This window comes from Saccopteryx leptura, chromosome 5 (assembly GCF_036850995.1).
Source record: "Saccopteryx leptura isolate mSacLep1 chromosome 5, mSacLep1_pri_phased_curated, whole genome shotgun sequence".
Lineage (NCBI taxonomy): Eukaryota > Metazoa > Chordata > Mammalia > Chiroptera > Emballonuridae > Saccopteryx > Saccopteryx leptura.
Window position 1 is genome coordinate 266,960 of NC_089507.1, and position 18,340 is coordinate 285,299.

Here is an 18,340-nt window from a genome sequence, read left to right on the forward strand (position 1 = left end):
CAGCTGTCCTGAGCCAGCGTCCTGGCATCTCCGTCTAAATCGTACGCTGAATGAGACACCTGCTGCTTCCAAGAGCCAGGTGCATGTTGCTGGCCCCAAACGTTTGTTGTTGTAACAAGTTACGTGTCTGCAGAATACGGTCAACTAAAACGTGCCAGCACGGCGAGAGGCTTATTTCCCTCTGGTAGTTAATCACATTCACCACCTCCTGTCCCGCTGTCCAGCCATGTCCAGTCTGCAAGCAGCTAAATCCTACCACAAAGTCACGGTGCACAGTGGCAACCACCACCGTCCTCCCAAGGACGGTGTCCTGGAAACCAAACACCTTCAGATCTGGGTACAGGCTTGGACTGAAGTCCAACCAGGCAACAGGCCATGCAAGAAACTTCCATGTCAACTGTGCTGTACTGGTCTGTACAAGGTGCACATGGCTGGTGGGTGTCTGCCCCCCACCCCTCCGGTCCCCTCCCATAGTGTGATGCTGTGGGTGTCCCTGTGAGGAAGGTCAGTAAGAAGCTAGGAAAGTTCTTTAACAAGTAGGATGAGGAAATTGAGACAGTTGAATAAATGGCTGAGCAAGTAACAGCCAGCTAATGAATCACAAGACCCCACCCTCCCTAACCAAAGATACTTAGGAGCAGATGGATGAAACCAGGAAAATAAATAACAAAAAACCCATCAGTCAGACAAACCCAAGACAGGTGGAGCTGACCAAAGAAGAATGCCAAACCCCACGATACACTCCTGGTGACGCATCAGCATACTGAAAGACAATAGCTGAAAAGCTGATGAATACTGTGAGAACTCCCCTAAAATCCCACCTATAAGAGACCAGATAAAAACCCTCGAGACAAAGGGCCAGCACAGGCTCTCCCTTGAGCACGCCCACACTCCCCCTCCTCGGGGTGTATTTCGCCTTCTTTCTCCCGAGCATGGCGGGACCAGCAGCCAGGGAGCAGCGGGCAGCGGAACTCCTCCCGGGCTCACCTGGGGCCCTGTCCCCTGGGGCCCTGTTGCTGTGACTCTTCCCTGGGCCAGAGCAGCTCTGCCTCAGCTCGGTCCTGTTCCTACAATTTTGCTTCTTCTAATCCCTTCATCTGTGACCACCCCAGTCCTTAGTAAAATCACTCTCAGTCACTAGGATGCCTTTCTTAAAACCTTTCCTGCACGAAGTCAAGGACGTGCACGTCCCAAACTGCGCTGGGCAGACCTGTCTTGGCCCAGCCCCTCCCAGTGACACCTGCACTCGCCCCTCCTGCCCCCTCCCGTGCATGACACCAACACACTTTGCAAACTTGACAGTGGTCGCATTCCGAGGCACGAATCCCGTGTGGAACTGGACCTGAAACATCTTCATGGACGCCATCTGCAGAGAGAGCACACGGGGAGCATGGATGCCATCTGCAGAGAGAGCACACGGGCAGCCCCAGCTGGGAGGTGACACCAGACCTCGTTCCAATCAGACACTTTCAGGTGCTGCAGGTGCAGGGATGGTGGCATGGCACCCTTTCTGACAAGGAGCTCCTCGGGGTCCCAACACCCCGTGCAGATGGCAGTGCCACAATGTGGGGGGGCCTTGTGTCCCAGGCCAGACCCTCTGCCCTGTGCTTTGGGGTCACCCCGGGAGGAGAGTTCAGGGCTCATGCAGCCTACGGGGCCTGGGTCACCAGCCTGCTCACCTTGGCCTGCAACCTTCCTCCCAGTGTGGACCTCGCGTGGTAGATTACAATGAGCACGTCCCCTTGGACTGTTGTGCCCAGGGGGATGACTGCTTTGCCGTCCTCGATTTTAAAATCCCTAAGGACAGAAAGATGGGAAGGGCTCCGTGAGATGCAAACAGCACATGATGAAGTGTCAGCTGTGAGCCCTCCGGAAGCACCATGGCTTCAGCCGACACTCGTGCTGGTCTGACTACAAACCACCTCAGGCGGGCGCTGCAGGGGATGACTGCTAAGAGGCCACCCCTCAGCAGGACACTGTGGAGAGCTCCGCAGCTGCCGCCACCAGGCCCGGGGCCAGCAGCGAAACCCGGCCACCGCTCGTCGCAGGCCCGAGGCTCCGCGCAGGCTTCCCAGCCATGTCACCCTCTGTTTCTGAGAAGAACCAGAACGACTCACTGGGCAGCCCTGACCGACGGCCCTGCACTCGGCGCTCACCGCATCTTGTCGTACTCCTGGGATGTGGTGGCCACTCGCTCGTCCCCCACGTAGACCTCGCAGAAGGGCCTGCAGCCACTCCTCTGCTTGTTGAACAGCGGCACGGGTGTCATGACGACGGCCCGCACCAGGATCGGCTTGCTGTGGGGGGTGATGGGCTCTTCCGCCACCATGTCACACATGTACTCGATGTACCTGCAGGGGACAGGAAAGGGGACAAAGCACATCACGTGTGTGGTCTGTGCACGGCCACACGCCATCACACACATGCTCTGTGCAGTCCACAGCCATGTCGCGCATGCTCTGTGGCGTCCACGTGCCACACCACCTGTGAGCTCTGCACTCCACACGCCATGGCTCAGGCATGCTGGGTCCCTGGAGCTCCAGGCAGCACACGAGATCTTTCTTGATCAAATGTAAGTGTGTTTAATGCTATCAACTGCCCCTGAAGCAAGATTCTAGTTCCATCTCCCAAATGTGATGTTATAATTTTCATTCAGTTCAAAATATTTTTGTATTTCCCTCCTGACTTCCTCTTTGAGTCATGAGTTATTTAGAAGTAGATTAGTTAATTATGAAACACTCAGGGATTTTCCAGCTATCTTTCTGTTACCAGCTTCTACTTGAATTCTATTACAGCCCACGACCATGCTTTGTGTGGTTTCTATTCTTTTAAATCAGCTGTGGTTTTGTGGCCCCAAGTATGTTTCTTACTGAGCGTCCCACGTGCCTTGAAAGGATACGTCCTCCCGCTGCTGAGGGAGCTCTGCCGACGTCGGTGGGGCCGCCAGGAGGGCTGGGCTCACTCTCGCGCCTGCCGCCCTCCCAGGAGCGCCGAGTCCGCACTGCCCTCGGCTGCGTCTTCCTCTCAGCCCCAGCGCTTCTGCTCCGGGGCCCCCAAGTGCCCTCCCACGAGCTGCTTCTCGGCCTCCTGTGCTCCTGTGGCGCGTCTCCACAGTGCCCACCCTCTGGGGCTCACTCTGGGGTGTCTATCCCTTCCTCTGGTATCCTCCCATGTGTGACCCTCTCCTTGATGGGGTGACTTGCTTCTGACCAACAGAAAGGAGGCTGTTGCCGCTCTGCCTCGCCAGCAGACTTGCCCCTGAGCTCTCACCAGCCCTCAGCGGAGCTGGACGCCAGGACCTGAACCACAGCCGAGACCGATCTGGACGCAGGACCTGAACCACAGCCGAGACCGATCTGGACGCAGGACCTGAACCACAGCCGAGACCGATCCAGGGCGAGGGCGAGGGCGAGGCACTGTCCCGGGAGCCCGTGGGCACGTGGCCCAGCCGCCCGACGGCAGGCCACAGAAGCAGGGTGGGAGTCTCGGCAGTTTCATGGCTGGGCGTAGCCTCCCCTGACCCTGTCCTGAGTGCAGACGGTCAGCGCTGGGCCCGCAGTCCACCTGCGTGCACTGTCCCCCGGATGACTGCCATGCCGGCTGACCCCCTTAGCCCCTGCTCTCTGCTCAGTGGCTCCGCATTCTCCTCCTCGGCTTCTCTTGGGTTAACTGAGCATGCCTGATGCTCTCTTCTGTTTCCTCCGCTGATTACTAAGCCTGCACTGGAAATCATTACTGGCTGCCTGGGTTTCTGACAGGAGCCTTTCTGCAAATCGCTGCAATCTGTCCCTTTCCCAACTCTGATGTGGCACCAGCATTGAGAACCGGGAGCATGCAGGTGGGCTATGTCTGCTGTGTGTAATACTGAGCTTCTGATGGCTGGTGCTGTCATCAACGTGGAAATTCTCTGCGCCTGCTGCTGGAGTGTCTGGTGACACTGCCTAAGAGGGGGTGACGGGGTGGCCGCCCAGCCCCTTCCAGACTCTCTGCACGCTCCCTCCTCAGGACAAGCCTGGGAGACAGCCTTCACCAACACCCATGTTGTCACAGCCCGCACGTCCACCTGACTCTTCCTCGTAGCCGTGCCTCTGTCCAAGGCCTACGGCTCACCTTCCCCATCAGTGTCTCAACACGCGACTTGGCTCTGGTACGCCTCCTGCCAGGAACTCTGGGTCTCCCGCCTGTCCCCCAAGGAGCCACACACCGACACCCTCTCTGACCTGTTCTGTCAGCGCCCAGCAGGGCCTCAAACAGGACGGACTCTGGATCTCTGCAGCCACCGCTGTGCACTTGCTGACCACTCCCTGGCCCTTCCCTCAGGGACTCAGCTTAGATCCGCTGGCCACCTGCTCTGACGACTGACTGCTCTTCAACCAGGTGAGAGAGTCATCCATTTGAAGCTGCTCCCACTGTTCTTAAGCAGTTAGGTGAAATAACGCTCTCCCAGGGCCAGGCGCCCATCACCCCTGACAAGCTTCCCCTGGCCCTGACCCCAACTGAGCACCTGCCCAGCAGGACCCTCTGCCAGAAGGCACAATTCAGGGACCCTTGATATACTTGGAACTCGGGAACAAAACTGCTTTTAGATCAACACATTAAAAGGGTCAGCGGTCCTCACTTTGCTTGGTGCCTGGCCCACTTTCTAGCCTTCCTGCAGTAGTGACAGAGGACACAGCTCACGGCTGACTCTCTGGGTGGCCAAGGGATGGGACACTGCATCACACACAGCTCCCAGGCACCGAGATGGCCCCACAGCCCCTACCCACCCCCATCCACTGTCCCCAGGCTGTGTGACCATGGAGGGCGGAAGGAAGAACATGGAATGACTTCTGGCTGGTTTGGACATCCTTGCTTCTCTTCCTGCAATGCCCACCCACCCAAAACATACATGTATACAGTGATGGTGATCAGAGGCGCTGCCTCTTATCACCCAGTGAGCCAGGAAGTGGCCATGCCCGGCTCAGACACAGGCCTTGTGGGCACACCTACTGCAAGAGCTGGTGCCCAGGAACCAGACAGATGCATTGCCCGCCAGCTCAGGGGCCCAGGAGGGCTGAGACTCGGCCCACCCTGACAGACTGGCCGGGTTTCTGTCTGCACAGAAGGGACGTGGATGGTGGCACGGAAACACATTTACCAGGCCAGAGTTCAACCCACACCACACCACCCTCACCCCCTCACGGAACCCTTCCCGCCCCCCTAGCCCATGCTACAGTCGACCCGGGGACACCACGTCCCAGGACACACGCGGTACCTTTTGTGGGACGGCCAAATGCCGGGCGGGCAGCGCTTCATGCTGAACATGTACACGGCGGCCTCGGCGGTGCTGAAGAGCCGGCAGAAGCACAGGAAAGAGCAGACGGCCACGGCGGACGCGGCCCTCCCGTCCTAGGACAGACAGCACAGGACAGCGCATGTGGGCGGGTCCTAGTCAGCTGCCTCTTGGGGGACAGACAGCAGGGCCCGCCATCTGGGCTGGGAGCACGTTCTGAACTTACAGAAACGGACCTGATGGAGAACCCAGTCCAAAAAGAAAAAGGCTCCTTCACAAAAAGCACCAGATGGCCAGCATCTCCTGGACACGGTTATGCTCGCCCCTGACTGAACCCTCTTCACCGTCACTCCTGGTGTGACCAACACTAGTACAGCAGCACCAACCCCTGAATGCACTCTCAGCAAGGGCCCCACGGGGTGATGCCCTCACCCTCGTTGTGCAGAGGGGGTAAGGGGGGTGCCCCTCCACAGTAAGGAAGGACCGAGAAGGAGTGCACAGGGCAGTGGCCTCAGCACCCGGTGGTCAGCCCTGCGGCTGCTGCCTCCCAGGCAGACAAGGGAATGCCGCGTGGGGACACTGCATGGCCCATTAAAAGTAGCGGGGACCACCTGTGTGGGCACTCTCCCAAGGAGCAGGTGACACTGGGACCCAGGTGTGCGCATACAGAGCACAGGGCTTCACTGCCTAGCGAGATGGAGCCCTGTTGAAACACGCAGACCTGGGTCACCGTTGCTCCTCCAGGCCTGGCCAGGGGTCCAGACGCCGGCTCAGAGCCCCACAGCCCGATTCTTAGGCAGCAACAAGCTGCCGGTGCTCAGCGGGAACAAACAGCCTCAGCTCAGCCCAGGACACTCAGCCACCCTGCCCCCTCCCACACCATCACTCCCTGATGCCCTGGGTTCCCTTCTGTCCTGCCCCCATGGCCATTCGGGGACCCTCCCTGGTGTCCATTCTCTCTGCCCAGCTATGAGGCGCAAGGCAAGGTCGAGACCTCACTCACCATGCAATGCAGCACGCAGACGTTCTTCTGGTCCTGCCGCAGCCACCAGTGCATGTCTCTGCAGACGCTGTACAGACTGCGGAGGCTCGGGGCCCTGCGGGCTGCCCAGCCACACGCAGACACCTGCGGGCACAGGGGGGGCTCAGCCACACTCAGGGACGGACTCCCCCCACAAGTGCCCGCCCCGGCTTGCGTGCTCCTGACAGGACTTGTGCCAGGTGAATGCAGCCTTTGTAAGAACTGGGGTCAGCTCTCTTCCATGTTTGGGCTAGCTCTAAAAAACATCTCTGTCTAACAGGTTCCAGTAACAAGGAAACCATGTTGCCTGACCAATGCTAGCACAGTGGATAGAGCATCGACCTAGGATGCTGAGGACCCGGGTTCAAAACCCCAGCAGTTGCTGGCTTGAGCACAGGATAATTAACATGACCCCAAGGTCAACAGCTTGAGCCCAAGGTCGTTGGCTTGCACAAGGGGACACTGACTTGGCTTGGGCCCCACCTGGTCAAGGCACATATGGGAAGCAATCAATAAACAACGAAAGTGCCGTAACTACAAGCTGATGCTTCTCATCTTTCCTCTCTCTCTCCCTTCCAATCTCTCCAAAAAGAAAAAAGAAAGAACAAACAGACGAACACTGTGTGGCCTCAGGCTCCCCAAGGTGAGAAGCAGGAGGCTCTGCTGCTGCTGCAATCACCAGTTCAATCTTCTCATCAGTGTCCTTGAGATGACCCCTGGCATGTCATCACAGCCCCCCCATCACAGCCCCCCCATCACAGCCCCAGAGCCAGGGGCTCCACTCACTGCCTGGGAAGGTCAAAGGTCAGCCAGTGCCACATGAAGGCTGAGGACAGGGCCTGAAACAACTGCACAGATGCGGGAGCAGAGCCTGGCCACTCACCCGGTTGTGAAACCTGGAGGGCCGGTACGTCCTCGGGGACAAGTTGTAGACAGCATAATGTCCCGGGTGCTTGGAGTCCAGAAACAACCGCACGTCTTCTATGTTGTTTTTGATGGCTGACTCCACACCTTCTGCCGGGAACGACATCACTGAAAGAGAGCAGCCTACGTCAGCCCTCTGGGGGGCTGGGGACAGCCAGGCCCCTGCTTCTCACCTCCCGCGACTGGTGACCAATTAGTACAGAGGGTGCTGAGAGGGGTGCAGTACAGGAACCCCCCCCCACCCAACTGCCCCTCCGCATTCACAGAAGACCCTCTGGGATCTCAAGACGTGCACCTGGGATATTAGGTTCAGCTGAGATCCGATGCACAACACGGTCTCCAAGTCTCTGGACCCTGGAGACACAAGTTTACATGTGCATGGCCTCGCATCACTCCCCTCCTGGCCTCAGAGCTCCGGGGGGAGGCGCAGGGCCAACACTGGCCCCGTCCACTGCAGGGCCCAGAGGCACCCTGTACACAGGGACAGAGGCACCACAAATCTTGGCCTGTGAGTGGCTGCCCAAGACGTGCCCTTTCCTTCCCCAGCAGCCACGCCCTCCTGCCCCCCAAACGGCAGCAAGGGGTGCGCAGGAGGCCAGCACCCCAGGACTGTCTCCACTCAGGAGAGTCGGGAGTGCACCTGGGGTTCAAGCCCGAAGACGCACCTGCGATTCTTGACGTGATGTAAGATATGTCCAAGTCTCCCTTCGCGTAACTGCAATACAAGAGCACCTGGTTATCACAGGAAGTTTCTGCAACTAAGTCACAAAAGTTCAAAGTAGAACAAGTGCTGGAGAGGCCCCTGAGGGGGGAAGGGCGTCTCACCATTTAGGCTGCAGCTCATGGGGACAGTGTATGAGCATGTGTGTGCATGTACACTCACATGGTATGTATGTGGTTCACCACAAGTGAATGCAGTACCCAGTACTTGTGTGAGCACATGCATGCATGTGTGTGACGTTGATGTCTACCTGAGAGGTGTGTGAGAAGTGACAAATTGCAAGGCTGGAGAGGCACGGACCTAGCACAGGACTTGAAGTCTTAGTGCTGTTCTCCCCTAATGGGTGTGACAGCAGAAAATGGTTCTGAAGAGAGACAGCAAGAAAAGTGGCGACAGCCTTTTGAACCAGTATATCACCATGTCTGGCGGTCAAAAAACAATGACAAGGTACACCAAATGGCACAAAACAATCTGAAGAGAGTCAGCATCAAAATTAGACATGGCAGGGATGTTGAAATGATCAGACAGGGAACTTAAAGCTACTCTGATCAGTAAGCTAATGGACAAACTAGACAGCATGCACGAGCAGACAGCTGATGTGGGCAGAAATGGAAATCCTAAGAAAGAACAACAAAAAAGGCTAGAGACAAAAACTGCTGCAGAAACGAAGAATGCCTTTGACGGGCTCACCGACGGGGCACGGCTGAGGAACAATCTCTGAACTACAGGACAGGTCAACTAAATGCTCAAGAACGAAGACTGCAAAACCCAGAGCAGGCCCTCCAGTGGCTGCGGGACAACTGCAGGAGGAGGAACACACAGAGCGGCGCCAGAGGAGAGAAAAGGAGCAGGAGAAATAGGTGAGATGATAACAGAATTTTCCCCAAATCACCTCAGACACCACTCCACGGATCCAGGAAGCCTGGAGAACAGCAAGCAGGACAAATGCTAGGAAAACTAGGCCCAGGAGTATGGTACGACGTCTGCAGGAAATCAAAGGTAAAGATGAGACTCTGAAAGAAGCCAGGGGCGGGGCATACGGGTGGGACAGCACACACAAGAAGCTAAGAATTATACCGACTCTGCTTCAGAAACCAAGTTATACCCACATTACAAAAAAAACCACCACCACAGAACTCTGGGCCCTGTGAAATTATCCTCCAAAGTGAAAAGAGTATTTTTCTCAGACCAACAGAAACAGAAGTCATTTATTGTCCGTAGTCCTGCTTTGCAAGAAATGTTACAAGTGTTTTAGAGAGGGGACAAAGAACACAGGTCAGAAACTCAGATCCACATAAAGAACAAAAAGCATCAAAGAAAGAATAAGTAAATATAATTATCTAGTATGTTTGTTCAAAACAGTGAGGGCAACGGTGAGCCTGTGCTTATGAACATGTGTTCTGTGTGCATACATGTGCTTCTATGTGGTGAACACAGGGATGACAAGGGGATGAAGCGAAATGGGCCACTGTGGCATTGTGACGCACCCCACTCCCGACACCCACCAAGCGACACAGTGTTACTGACCGTGGACTTGGACTGGCTGTGAAAGCACACTGGGTCGCCACAGGGCAACCGTGAAAGGAAGCAAAAGGAAGAGGTATTACACGCTAAGAACGGCAGAAACGAAATCACACAAAACACTCAACTCAAACCACAAAAGACAGAGAAAGAGTGGAAGATGAAACAGGGACAAAGAAGAAAAGCAGCAAAGAGAGATGGTGACAAACACGGCAGATGTGAGCAGTCACACTGTCAGCAGTCTGAACGCACCAGTTCAGGGCCCGACCACACGCCACCCCCAAGCTCCCCCGAGCACCCCCCCGAGGCGGAGCACCGACCCACAGTTCACCTGCCTGGGCGCGCTCCCTCTCTGCTCCTTTCCGCAGCTCACTGTGCTATTCCCTTGTGAGTTATACAGTTTGAACCTATTTATTCCCAATCAGTACTGTATTGTTTTGTTAAGGAAATGTATGTGTTTTTGAATAAACATAAAGAACTTCGATTTTAAATAAGTGACATGTATTAATCATTTCCTCCATGGCTTGTATATTTTCTGCCTCAGTTAAGAAATCTGGTCTCCGGTGTTACAGAAACATCCCTTTATCATTTATTAACTTTTCCTTAAAAACACTCCTGTGAATCAGACCTTTTAACTCATCAGAATTTGTATATTTCGCTGCTGTTAGATCTAGAAGCCGGGAATCCGGTTTTCTTTCTCCACATGGAGACCCATGGCCTCAGCCCCTTCACTCGCGAGCCCACTGCTCCCCTCAGAACTGCTGCTTCACCCGGTTCCCACCTGTCCCAGGAGTGAGTGTCCTCATCATGGAGACCCATGGCCTCAGCCCCTTCACTCGCGAGCCCACTGCTCCCCTCAGAACTGCTGCTTCACCCGGTTCCCACCTGTCCCAGGAGTGAGTGTCCTCATCAGCCCCCCACACAGCAACGCTCAGCACTGCTGTTGAAAGAAACTGGTACGTGTACAAGAGGGTTCATGCCCCTAATTAGAGTACTGATGGCAATTTTGGGTAGCGCGAATTTTAAGATCAGAATCTGTGAAAACCATGTCAGAGTTTTAATTTGCATGGCAATGATTTACAGATTAACTGAAGAGTAAAAGCATCTCTAAAATTCTCCCCCCCCAAATTTCTCCACTTAATTTAGGTCTACCCTTTATGGCTGTCACTGGACTTAGCCACGCGGGGCAGCCTGAACAGGGAGGCAAGTCCAGCTGCCTCCAGGGGCAACAGGGAGACCTGTGCAGCAGCGGCTTCAGATGCCTGCTCCCCCTGCCCACCCCCCAGAGAGACCAGGCGGCGTGGAGGAGGGCAGGAAAGAAGCCTACAGGCCAGGGACGCTTCCTTGCTGGAGCCTAGAGCCCGCATGGAGACAACTGTCCCTAGTCTGGTCATAAAGTGAATAAAATGTACCCGCCTAAGTAAGCATGCAGGCGACTTGACAAGTTTGTTCTAGAATTCATCGGAAGGACAGTTGAGCAAGAACAGCTGGCATTCTTGGGAGGGCAAAGGAGGAAGACGTGGTCACAGAGAGCAGCCCGCGAGGGTGGCAGGGACGGGCCCGGCTCGGACAGGAAAGCAGAGGAGCTCGGGACAAGGGGACTTGGAGAGCACACTGGGGGGGCACCCAGCCTGCCGTCGTCACAGGGGGGCCGCTCTTCTCAGGGGAAAGCAATGGGAACGGATAAAAACCCCAAGACCCAAAAGGACTAAAGACCCGAATGTACAAGAAAACCATTAAAAATACATTTAAATAATCTGAAGCGTGTGCATGACCGGTCAGGGCACAGTGAACAGAGCTTTGGCCAGGGGTGCTGAGGTCCTAGGTTTGAGATCCCAAGGTTGTCAGCCTGAGTGTGGGAGCATCAACATGAGCCCAAGGTTACTGGCTTGAAGCCCACAGTTGCTGGCTTGAGCAAGGGGTCACTTGCTTGACATGAGCTCCTGGTCAAGGCACATATGAGAAGCAATCATTGCACAACTAAAGTGACACAACTATGAGTTGATGCTTCTCTTCCCTTTCCCTTCCTGTCTTTCTCCAAAAAAAAAAAAATCTGTATTTTATTTATTTATTTATTTAGTATTTTCTGAAGTTGGAAACGGGGAGGTAGTCAGACAGACTCCCACATGCGCCCAACGGGGATCCACCTGGCACGCCCACCAGGGGGTGATGCTCTGCCCATCTGGGGTGTTGCTCTGTTGCATCCAGAGCCATTCTAGCGCCTGAGGCAGAGGCCACAGAGCCATCCTCAGTGCCCGGGCCAACTTTGCTCCAATGGAGCCTTGGCTGTGGGAGGGGAAGAGAGAGACAGAGAGGAAGGAGAGGGGGAGGGGTGGAGAAGCAGATGGGCGCTTCTCCTGTGTGCCCTGGCCGGGGATCAAATCTGGGACTTCTACACGCTGGGTCGACGCTCTACCACTGAGCCAACTGGCCAGGGCCAAAAAACTGTATTTTAAAACATGTCTAACCTATTTAAAATGGGGTATGAAGGGCCTTCTTAAACAGGAAAACAAAAAAAGAACACATAAAGGGAACTATGAATAGATCTGTGCTTTAATTATAATCGAACAGAAAAAGACAAGTAACAGAGACATTGCCGTCTCCACCTTTTCACATAACCCATTAGTGTGTAGAACACATGAAATAAAATCTAACATAAAACCCAACGTGGAAAGAGCCAAGTATGTGCACAGGCCACTCACAGAAGAGAGCTGCCCGTGGCCAGAGCTGCGAGGCCACAAACCAGAGGTTCCTGACCGGGGTGCCCAGAGCTGGGGGAGGCCCGCTTGGCCCCGGCCCGAAAAGACATGCCCAAGCACCCATGGGGCACAGGGGACACAGTGAATACGGTCAGCAGACGCCACATGGTCAAACACACACCAAGTGGGAACCTGGAGGCTGCGTCAAGACCAGGTGTGTTGGCTCTGGGACATGTGCAAGTGGTGCAGACACCCAAGGGCTGTACCTTAGACTGATGAGAGAAACAAGACCACAGACACAGACATCAAGCCAGGGCCAGGCCCTGGCTTCTAGGGCACGGGCCAGCTGAGGGCACCTGTAGCCAGTTATGAGCAGCTGTGGACATGCTGAGGCTGTATCTACATGGACAGGTAGGGCCCTCCTCCAAGGCCAGGCCCCCAGGACTTCTGGGTCCACACACAGCAAAGGAGGCTGCCCAGGGGCCCCAGGGAGTCCCTGTTAACAGTGACTGGAGAAACCGCCACCCCAAGGCCCGAGCTGGGTCCTCCTGTGGCAAGCAGAGCCCTGGGTGGCAGCAGACCACACGGGATGCCATCTGGCCTGCAGGGGAAGCGATACCCCTGCCTTCCTCACCACTGCTGCTGAGCACTCGCGGTCGAGAGCACACAGACTGCTGGTCACATCTGAGCCCCGCACGGAAAAGGATTGGGACCAATGTCATGTGCCATTTCCTCACCCAGTGCTCTGCTGTTGTTAATGAGTTTGAGAAATTAAGGACCACCGTGTCTGCAGGGGAGTTTAAGAGCAAACTCAAGTCCACCAGTACCCGAGATGTTTCCATCCACCCAGCCCATACACTCTCACAGTTCCAATGCTCCGCTCTGGCCAGCAGAAACCCTGACTATGTGGTGGCCACCCTTTCAGGACAGTCCTAGGGTCCCCTCTATCCATCTTGGTGCTTCATCAAGGAGGGACAGGCAGTGATGCGGTGGCCACCCTTTCAGGAAAGTCCCAGGGTCCCCTCTATCCATCTCGGCTGCTTCATCAAGGAGGGAAAGGCAGTGACGCGGTGGCCACCCTTTCAGGACAGTCCCAGGGTCCCCTCTATCCATCTCGGCTGCTTCATCAAGGAGGGAAAGGCAGTGACAGGCCAGCTTCCAGAGCTGCCACCACAGTGGGGACAGCCAAAAATGAATAAATTCAGTTTACTTCTAACCTGACGTACATGGGCTTCTGGAGCTCCCTGCATTGTGAGTGTGCATCCTGGGCAGAAAACAGCCACACAGAGGGCTGACTACCGATCCGGAGAGGCCTGCGTACCGGTCTGGTGCGTGCCAGGCTGGGTGCCTCTGTGACATGCCCTTACACACGCAGGGCACAACCACGGGAGGACACCAGAAGCTGCACCTGGTCCCCAAGACCGTGCAGACAGGCCCTTCTAGTGTTGACCTGTGTCTTCTCTGACATCATCCATTGGAGGACTCCACGCCAGTTTTACATGCCTCCAGCGAATCATTAACACTGGGGTACCCTTGTCATCTTGAGACCCCAACCAGCACCCTCTTTATTCCAGAAATCCTTGTTCCTGATTATGTGACTTGACACCTTATCTTCCTTGTCTGGCTCACACCGGGACGATGCTGAGCAGGCCCAAGCCACCCGAGTCACTCAGTGCAATCCAGTTTGTGCCGATGGCCTGTGGCCATGTTAACGTCCACATGAATGAGTCAGTGGTGAAACCCACTCTATCTAGGAGTGACCATCTCCATCATCATGGGGATTTTTATCCAAACCTTGCCCCTGGGGCCATGACAAAGGCATGACTCAGCCTGCCTGTCCCACCGAAGCTGGCCTCCTTGTCAGCCCTCGGGGTTCCCAGTATCAGGCACCACCCCCTTGTCTTGCCCTGCATTTCTCTGTGAGAGTGAGGTTGAGTGAGGTTCACTTCCTTTTCTCACATCCAGCAATTGCCTGTTCTTTGTCAGCAGGGGACTGCAGTGCAAAAGCCCCCCGGTCCCCAAATCCAGCTGAGGCCCTAGGACAGTAGTTAGCAAACTCATTAGTCAACAGAGCCAAATATCAACAGTACAACGATAGAAATTTATTTTGAGAGCCAAATTTTTTAAACTTAAACTATATGGGTAGGTACATTCCTTATTGAGGTAGCACCCGCACGTGGTATTTTGTGGAAGAGCCACACTCAAGGGGCCAAAGAGCCGCATGTGGCTTGCGAGCCGCAGTTTGCTGACCAAGGCCCTAGGACAACCCTCACTGAATGGACAACAAATGAGCAATCCTTACCCAGAACTTGAGCCTCAGCCCCCAGACCACTCCTGTGTCCACAGTCAGATCTCCAAAGGGCCCACGCTAGAAACAGGCCAACGTTCTAGGAAAAGACGTGTCCTAAGCATCACAAAGAGCCCTGGAAGTGCAAGAGGCCGCCTGCCTGAGGGACCCTAAGCCTCCATGGAAGTCAAGCTTCTGCTCATCACACAGTCACATCAGAGACTGAGCACATGTGAGCTACAGACCCCTGGAAGCATGATACACATGTGCACACACCTGTGACAGTGCACACCCACACATGTGCAAACACATCTGTTCACATGTATACATGCCTGCTCATACATGTGCACACCCACCCACTGGCATGCACCTGCACATATCTACTCAGCCACATATGCATGTCTGTACATGTGCACAGAGCCACATACACATGACCGTATGCACATCTGCTCACATATGTGCACTTGCACACCCCACACACCTAAACACACATGTGAACATCCTACAAGCCCTTGCTCATACAGTACACATCCGCACACATACACATGTTCACATGTATACACATGTATACATGTCTGCTCATACACGTGTACACACCACACATGAACACACCCAATCACACACGCATACACTCCCACGACACACACGGACATGCATATACAAACACATGCACATGCACATGGCTCACATGTCATGCATAAGCATACATGTCTTTGTCTATGTTGTCAACAGACTTGTGGACACAAAACGATGATTATGGCACAAAAAAGAACATAGAAAATGAGGGCAAGAGGACCTGCACCAGTGCAGGGGTGTGCTGCCCTGAACGACCCTCTGTAGGTGGTGGCATTCACCTGCACAATTAGGTCCACCGCCCGAGTCTGAATGACTTCACATTTGACACTAACAAGGGGCCCTGTGCCCACAACTGCTCCCTCACTCCACACCACAGAAAGGCAGCAGCACAAATATGCAGGGTATGGTCACAGAAGAAAGGGCACTGAGACCGGGGTATGGTCACAGAAGAAAGGGCACTGAGACTGGGGCATGGTCACAGAAGAAGGGGCACTGAGACCGGGGTATGGTCACAGAAGAAAGGGCACTGAGACTGGGGCATGGTCACAGAAGAAGGGGCACTGAGACCGGGGTATGGTCACAGAAGAAAGGGCACTGAGACCGGGGTATGGTCACAGAAGAAAGGGCACTGAGACCGGGGTATGGTCACAGAAGAAAGGGCACTGAGACCGGGGTATTGTCACAGAAGAAAGGGCACTGAGACCGGGGTATGGTCACAGAAGAAGGGGCACTGAGACCGGGGTATGGTCACAGAAGAAGGGGCACTGAGACCGGGGTATTGTCACAGAAGAAAGGGCACTGAGACCGGGGTATGGTCACAGAAGAAGGGGCACTGAGACCGGGGTATGGTCACAGAAGAAAGGGCACTGAGACCGGGGTATGGTCACAGAAGAAAGGGCACTGAGACCGGGGTATTGTCACAGAAGAAGGGGCACTGAGACCGGGGTATGGTCACAGAAGAAGGGGCACTGAGACCGGGGTATGGTCACAGAAGAAGGGGCACTGAGACCGGGGTATGGTCACAGAAGAAAGGGCACTGAGACCGGGGTATTGTCACAGAAGAAAGGGCACTGAGACCGGGGTATGGTCACAGAAGAAAGGGCACTGAGACCGGGGTATGGTCACAGAAGAAGGGGCACTGAGACAGGGGTATCGTCACAGAAGAAGGGGCACTGAGACCAGGGTGAGGGTGACACCACCCCACAGCTCCTGGGCTCCGTCGGTGTGGCCAGCACAGCGATGCCAGCGCTTCCCTGATGCCCAGCAAGCCCCTCAGGGTGGAGTGGACACAGGGCTGTGGCCAGAGCCCAGCCCCCAGTGTCTGCATGCCCCACCCTCAGCCAGGAGTGTGAGGCCCTCCATGTTGAGACGGGGAGTGCCTGAAGGTCAGAAAATCTCCACACCAAGGAGAAACCACGTGCTGTCACCCCGACTCACTTGGTGACGGACTGGATGACCTTGGAGGAGGTGTCCTTGATGTTTGTGAGCAGGCGGCCGGTGCCACCCCGCAGGATGTCCAGGAGCCCCCCATAGGGCTGGTCATACTCAGCAACCGCTAGCCCTGCAAGCAGAGACAAGCCTCAGGCTGTGGCCAGTGGTCCCTCCCGGGACCCAAGGGGCTGATTCCACACCCCAACAGTGACAGGTGGCCAATGGGATGGGGCGCATGGCAGAGGAGACTGGCAAAGCCATCCAAAATCTCCCCGGGCACACTGCAGAGCGTGGCGGAGGGCTCCTCGGGGGACACAGCTCTGCTGTGCCAGCTCTGGGCACCGAGACCCCAACACACCGAACAAGAGGTTCAGGTCACTCACCAGATGGAACTCAAGTCATGAGAAAACTCGCTAAGCCATCTCTACTGCAGCCAGACCGCCTCTCCTGCCTCCTGGGGAGCCCCACCCTTGCCGGGGGCAGACTCAGAACCCTGCAGCCCCCAAGTCTCGTCATGGCCACTCTTTCCCCAGGCACTGCCTTCACACACTGGCCCTCACGGTCACTGTCTGTAGCCCTGAGGCGTCCCTCGCCTGCCTGGGCCGTGGTCACATGCATCAGCAGGGTTTCCAAGGGGCTGGAGACTGAGTTGGCCACACGGGTGGACAATGGTGCCCGCGTGGCCAGCAGGGAGCCCCTCTGCGGTCCTACAGCACAGCACAGGACGGCTGGCTCAACACTGCTTCCCTCGCTCCACCCTAGACGTGGCCCGGGTGTCGCCTCCGCTGAGTTCTGGGAACACAAGGCAATCATGACCCGGGGGTGGTCCTGGGACCCAGAACGAGCAGCCTACCTCACTGCCAGGCCAAATGCCCCAGGAGGACAGGACCAGGGTGCTGGCACAACAGCAATATAGTGACCCCAGGGCAGATGGCAGGTGAGTAGGGTGGGCACTCACCTCCACTGTAGCCACTGCTCGTGGGGCCCCCAGCAGGGGGTGGCGCTCGGGACGGGGCAACAACTCCATAGCCTCCATTCTGCTCCAGAAGCTGCAAGGATTTGAAAAGCAAGAACTCAACTTCTACAGAGGTCAAAGTTCACAGCACCCTGTGCAGGGAGAGAACGTAGACACCAGCTCACAGCAGCTGAGCTCCTGTCTCTACCTGATGTATTGTAAAACCCCTTACACCAAAGAGTGGGTCACACTGGCCAAGTGTCTCTGCTCACACAGTCTCTGAGCTGACGTTCAGGGTCAGCTGAGTGACCATGCCCCACTCCCCAGGAGCTCACCGTGCCCACAGTGCACCAGGCTCTACAGTCCAGGGGGACGGGCACAGCGGGGCGATGACCCTCAGTCTCTCCACCCCAGGCTGTGAGCCATGGCTCTGCAGCCCGTGCCTGCCATTGAGGTGGGCAGTGGGTTGTACAGGGAGAGGCCCCATCTTCCACTGGCTGCGCCAAGGTCAGCACCAGCCAGAGCCTCGATACCAAAGCCTTTGGAGAGGTGCTCAGCCCTGTGCCGTCAAACCAGGCTGGGGGCAGGGCCGCAGCCTCCCCCAGCCCCACGCAGAGCTGGCCACCGGCCTGCTCAGTCTTCAGTGGGTCGTGATGTCCACTGTTACTCTTCCAGTAGGTTATTCAAACGTGTGCTTTAGTTTCTGATGAGTTTTTGAGAACATCCTGTCATTGAACTGAAGTCTTACCACATTAAACTCACAAAAGAACGTAAACGTGAAGTTTGGTCTTTCTCTGTGACTAGCAGGTTGTCACCGTTCACCACACATGCTCTGCTCGCTGAGGTCAGTGCGTGGCTCTCAGATCGACCAGGTCTTTTCGGCACATGTCCTGTTTCGCTGACTTGCTTTACCAGCTTCTGACAGGAACGTCC

The 18,340-nt window shown here is 55.6% G+C and overlaps 1 protein-coding gene across 3 annotated transcripts in view; it reads right to left on the bottom strand.

The window, feature by feature from the left end:
* GAK (cyclin G associated kinase) overlaps nucleotides 1-18,340 on the bottom strand; it is a 59,929-nt gene that overhangs the window by 17,938 nt on the left and 23,651 nt on the right. For all 3 annotated transcript variants that reach the window (XM_066385340.1, XM_066385339.1, XM_066385341.1), the window contains 9 exons: nucleotides 17,411-17,501; nucleotides 16,459-16,582; nucleotides 7,883-7,932; nucleotides 7,177-7,325; nucleotides 6,276-6,398; nucleotides 5,255-5,388; nucleotides 2,157-2,351; nucleotides 1,680-1,797; nucleotides 1,287-1,366 (listed from right to left, as the gene is read on the bottom strand). In XM_066385340.1, the coding sequence (XP_066241437.1) occupies nucleotides 1,287-1,366; nucleotides 1,680-1,797; nucleotides 2,157-2,351; nucleotides 5,255-5,388; nucleotides 6,276-6,398; nucleotides 7,177-7,325; nucleotides 7,883-7,932; nucleotides 16,459-16,582; nucleotides 17,411-17,501 (1,064 nt within the window). The remainder of the gene's footprint in view (nucleotides 1-1,286; nucleotides 1,367-1,679; nucleotides 1,798-2,156; nucleotides 2,352-5,254; nucleotides 5,389-6,275; nucleotides 6,399-7,176; nucleotides 7,326-7,882; nucleotides 7,933-16,458; nucleotides 16,583-17,410; nucleotides 17,502-18,340) is intronic.